At 41.1% G+C, this 5,184-nt stretch overlaps 1 protein-coding gene across 1 annotated transcript; it reads left to right on the plus strand.

Moving 5' to 3' along the window:
* The first annotated feature begins 542 nt into the window (after positions 1 to 542).
* Positions 543 to 3,826, plus strand: LOC127963278 (E3 SUMO-protein ligase ZBED1-like). The gene is made up of 3 exons (XM_052563101.1): positions 543 to 1,619; positions 2,064 to 2,692; positions 2,780 to 3,826. The coding sequence occupies exons 1-3, from the start codon at positions 641 to 643 to the stop codon at positions 3,164 to 3,166; spliced, it is 1,995 nt and encodes a 664-aa protein (XP_052419061.1). The 5' UTR covers positions 543 to 640; the 3' UTR covers positions 3,167 to 3,826.
* The last annotated feature ends 1,358 nt before the right edge of the window (positions 3,827 to 5,184 follow it).

Raw genomic sequence — 5,184 nt, forward strand, 5'->3', positions numbered from 1 at the left:
TTATGTAATGTACAAAAGCATGGTATTCTTTTATTAAACTACAAATGTAATCCCATTAAAGAGCAGGTAAGAAGGTATTTACTGTATTTACCAAAAATAATTCATAACACCTTAACGGAAAAAAGCGACACTTCAACTTTTACAGAAAACAGATTTCTTACATCAGCAATTTGCATCTTAAATTACTCGTAAATTTACATAGCTGATTGACACGACGTACATCGCTTAAAGTACTTACAGTTACCAAAGTATGTTACCAAAATGGGGAGCTTTGCATCAGGACCAATTGTGGTGCAACTAGATTGGAACATCCCAACGTGCCAATCAGCGTGCACGTAAATTAGAACATTTGAAACAATTAGAACCAAAGATCGCTCTTGGCGGATCCTGCTCAATCTTCTCTGTAATAGTGATGCAAAGTCCGACTCCGATTCATTTCTGCGAACCGGTTCTTTTCAGACAATTCGGCTCATTGAACCAGTTCAAAAAGCACAATCTTCGGTTCCTGGCGTAATCAAGCAATGATGTAACTACGCATTTCTTTTCTAACAACTCAGTGCCATGCTGCACCAAAGAAACATTAAAACAAAGTAAGGCTGAACGATTAATTGCATTTGCGATAATATCGCGATATGAGAAAATGCGATTTTCTAATCGCAACGTGCGCGATTTGAGGTGGGCACGTGACGCGAGCGAAAGAGCGGAGAACTCGTCTGCAACAACTTTTCATCCTGTCAGTTCATCTTTAACCTGTAGCGCAATGGCCTCTGCCTCGACGGAACAGTCAGTAACTTACACAGCTGCGACTTTAATCTCAAAGAGGAACAGCACGTCGGTGGTGTGGAACTATTTTGGTTTCAAAAAAGAAGATGCTGCACAGCTTCAGGTGTTATGCAGAGCATGCCGTGCTCCCGTTGCGACTTCACGGGGTAACACTACAAACTTGTTTCAGCACTTAAAAAAATACCACAAATCAATGTATGACAGTTGTATGACCAAAATGCCGAGCACCAGTGCGCCAGACAGGCCAAATACCTCAAGACAGGGATCACTGAACGAAATGTTCGAAAGTGTCACTCCGTATGAACGTAATTCAAAACGGCACGGGGAAATCACTCGGGCAATAACCGAGTTCATAGCCAAAGATATGATGCCTCTCAGCACGGTGACCAAGCCTGGATTCGTGGCATTGACATATACACTTGATAAACGGTACAATATACCCTCCCGTACATACTTCAGTCAGACTGCCATACCGGAGCTGTACAAAAAGTGTAAAGAGAAAGTCGCCACGGAGGTTAAAACGGTGGAGTTTTTTGCTAGCACTACAGATATGTGGTCAAGCCGCACAGCTGAGCCTTACCAGAGTCTTACCGTCCATTTTATTGATGAAGATTTCAACCTCAGAGCTCGCTGCCTACAAACTACCTACTTCCCAGACGACCACACAGGGGAAAATATTGCAGCCGGCCTGAGAGAAGGGCTTGCCAGCTGGGATCTCCACGAGGAGAATCACATCTGCATCACGACGGACAACGCGTCAAATATGGTTCTGGCTGCGCGGCTTAATGAATGGACGAGGCTCCAGTGTTTTGGGCACAGATTACATCTTGCCATTGGTAAGTTATGTCGCGTGTGTGTGTGTGTGTGTGTGTGTGTGTGTGCGTGCGTGCGCGCAAAAGAGAGAGATGCGTCGATTAGTAATAAGCTGGATACAAATATATAAATTATGTGTAGTTGGGGATTCATTAAATTAATATTTCCTCCCACTCCTTTTCTAATATGTAAATTAAAATATTATGTTTTGATTTTATGTCTGTTGTGGAATGGCCACCTGCATTTTTGTTTTTTTGTTTGTTTTTGTTTTTTTACATGTTCTAAATAAACACAAAAAGTGTGTGTGTGTGTGTGTGTGTGTGTGTGTGTGTGAGAGAGAGAGAGGACAGGGGTGTGGATGTGTGCATTTTAGAATGACAGAGAATGTGAGTGTGTAATAGTGATAGCCTTGAATCACAAAACTCAAATTTAATTGTGTGTAATACACTACTTTCTATTTCTTTCAGAAAATGCACTCAAAGATGACAGAGTGTCAAGGGCAACAGCACTGTGCAGGAAGCTGGTGGGACACTTTTCCCACAGTTGGAAGAAGAAGGCAGCACTGATGGAGGCACAGAGGGAGCTCAAACTCCCTGAGCACAACCTCATAACGGAGTGCCCAACAAGATGGGGATCTAAAGAAATGATGATTGCTAGAGTGCTTGAACAGGCCAAAGCCATTTCTCAGGTATTGTCTGGAGATCGATATGCACGCTCCCTCATCCCAACCTGGCAAGATATTGATGTGTTGGAGTCGATTCACAAGGCACTGCATCCTCTACTGGAATTTACTGATGCTCTTTCTGGAGAGGAGTATGTGAGCATCTCCTACCTCAAGCCAGTTCTTCACCTTTTTGCCACATCAGTCCTGGCTGAAGATGCTGAGGACACTGACCTGACTAAATCAATAAAAACCCAAGTCCTAGCATACCTCAATAATAAATATGGAGACCCAAACATCCAGGAGCTTTTGGATGTTGCCTGTTTCCTGGACCCTAGGTTCAAAATACAGTACATCAGTACTGACAACATCCCTGCTATCAAGACCCGACTGAAGACAGAGATGGTAGACTTAGCACAGCGTACATATCATCGGGTAAATGATAATTATGTATTTCACAAAAACACAATTTTTCTGTAAAATCTAACTGGAAAACTAATGGCTGTTGTTTTTATCTAATAGGAGAAGAGGTCTCGTACTGAAACTGTTCAGATGCCTCAAAGTGCACAGCCCTTGGGGGAAAAGGCGAAGAGGTCTCTTGGCAGTTTTTTCAAGACCAGTGCAGCCTCTCCTTCTTTGCCTGTTGAAGATGTCGCAGAGGCAGAGTTAAACAATTACCTGATGACTCCTACCATTGATGGAGAAGATGATCCCTTGGCTTGGTGGAGGGTGCACAAGATCAGCTACCCACAGTTGTGCATCATGGCCCGCAAGTATCTTTGTGTACCTGCCACAAGCGCTCCCTCAGAGCGTCTTTTTAGCACAGGAGGGAATATTGTGAGTTGCACTCGCTCATCCTTGAAGCCAGCAAAAGTCAATATTCTGGTTTTCTTAGCAAAAAACCTGTGAGCCACTGATAACAAAACTGTTGGATCATTATAGCTGGCAGTGCCATACTCGTAGTGAACTTTAGTCTGTGTGGTGTGTTATTGTTGTGTACTTGATAAGTGAGGTTGATCTATTCCAAATTATAATATTCAAATAGTTTTTGTCTAATTTAAAAGTGCATTTCTCCATTTTTTTATTTATAACTTTATTTATTTTGATTTTACTAAATATTTTCAAAGCAAATGCTGTTGCAGTTGTGTGAAATGTTACTGACTTTGGAGCAGTAAGATAATTATTATTTTTAATTATTTTTTTCTTCAGACTGTAAATTTTGCACACAGTGTTTACAAAGTGCGCATACCTTTGTTTAAATTATTGAAATGCACAGTGGCAAAGCCATAGATGTTTCTGTAACGAGCAGTTCAATAAAAATGTCATTTATTTCAAGTCATACATGTTTTAATTTAATTATAACAAATAGGCCCAGCCTATGGGAAAGAACATTTCACACTAAATGCATCTAATATTGTGTTGGTCATATTTAAATAATTCATTACGTTTTGTTGGGGAAAAAAGAGGATAAAAAAAATCTTTACAAAACAAATCGCATATTAAATCGCAATCGCAATATTGGGGAAAAAAATCGCAATTAGATTATTTTCCCAAATCGTTCAGCCTTAAAACAAAGTAATAAGTGTCTGTCAGCACATCGAGCATCGCATTAGTTCAGTCAGGTCATGTTAGTCATGCTTGCATCAGCTGACAGTCAGCTGTTCCTGACGTGTACCAATCCAGTCTTCACACCTATGACCTGCGGTCTATTTAAATTTTTTATTATTCAGTGTCTCTCCATCGCATTGCTGCTTGCAATTAACTCCCTCCTCCAACCCCAACTCCGCCAAATGAACCTGTAATCTGATTTCACTTGTTCTTTCTTTACAGTGTCTTCATTGGAAGCAGTCTCTATGATATTTTGTTTACAACTCATGTAATTGTGAATTGTAATTATGTATGCTTATAATGGTTCTGTTCTGTACCCCAGGGGGGTTTGTCTTGCTGCTCTCCCCGCTCTGTCCAAGCATGGCTGCATGGACAGGCGTGTGGAGTGTTGCCCAGAACATAACCACACCGCCAACACTAACTGTATGCAATTATAATTGTCATTAAATATACTTGACGGAAGTGGTCTTGATTGAAATATAGAAGCATAAAAATGAACGGTTATTTGTGTGAACGCACATTGCTCGTTATTGCCTTTTATTTACTGTGGTGTTTTTGTGCACAGTTTCATTCGCAGGCCTGTCAGATATGTCACAAATTATTCAGCCAATAAAAACAGCTGACAGAAGAAAGGAGGACATTTTTTTTTTTAAGAATTTTGCATTTTTGTTTTTATTTTTACACACAAAACCACAAACAAACACACACTCACAATGCAAATAAAGGTCCATAAAAAGCTGGCTCAAGATGTTGGCGTACTGTTGCAGTTGGCCACCATAGCAGATATCCTTTCTGCCTCCACCTTCAATGGCAGCAATCACACAAGCCTCATTCCACTGTACAAGCCCTTCCACCGAGTACATCTGAAAATGAAGGTCACTTGATCTTGTTCCTGAAAAAGCAAGCAGAACGAAGTTAGCACCATGGAAAACACATGAACAAACAACTCACATTGTTTAGGAAAAATGCAAATCTGGCACAAAGTGGTTTAGGTGCAGGTGGAAGGATGTTAAGCAACATGCACAACGATACTGGGGCAGAATAACCTCCCCTTTAGTCACCTGCCCTATCTTCCTGTACAACTGCACACCTGGTGGGTCCTGCATGCAGTCGTTGTGGTGCTGCTGTGTCCGCCAGATCTCTTCCATCCTGTCCTTGTCAAAGAGCATGATTCCCATTGTGTCCATTGCCTCCATGAAGTTGTTTAGAAGCTGTTCTATCAGCTCCTTCGTCTCCTTGGCCCCTCCACTGTATTATGTAATATATCACATAATATTATGTATATTCACATAGGCCTGTTGAAAACTGCCTGTTATTTA

The sequence above is a fragment of the Carassius gibelio genome, chromosome B8 (genome assembly GCF_023724105.1).
Source record: "Carassius gibelio isolate Cgi1373 ecotype wild population from Czech Republic chromosome B8, carGib1.2-hapl.c, whole genome shotgun sequence".
NCBI lineage: Eukaryota > Metazoa > Chordata > Actinopteri > Cypriniformes > Cyprinidae > Carassius > Carassius gibelio.

Coding starts and splice junctions, on each gene's coding strand:
- LOC127963278 (XM_052563101.1), top strand. CDS start 641: ATGCGATTTTCTAATCGCAACGTGCGCGATTTGAGGTGGGCACGTGAC. Junction 1,620..2,063: donor CAGATTACATCTTGCCATTG/GTAAGTTATGTC, acceptor TATTTCTTTCAG/AAAATGCACTCAAAGATGAC. Junction 2,693..2,779: donor CACAGCGTACATATCATCGG/GTAAATGATAAT, acceptor TTTATCTAATAG/GAGAAGAGGTCTCGTACTGA.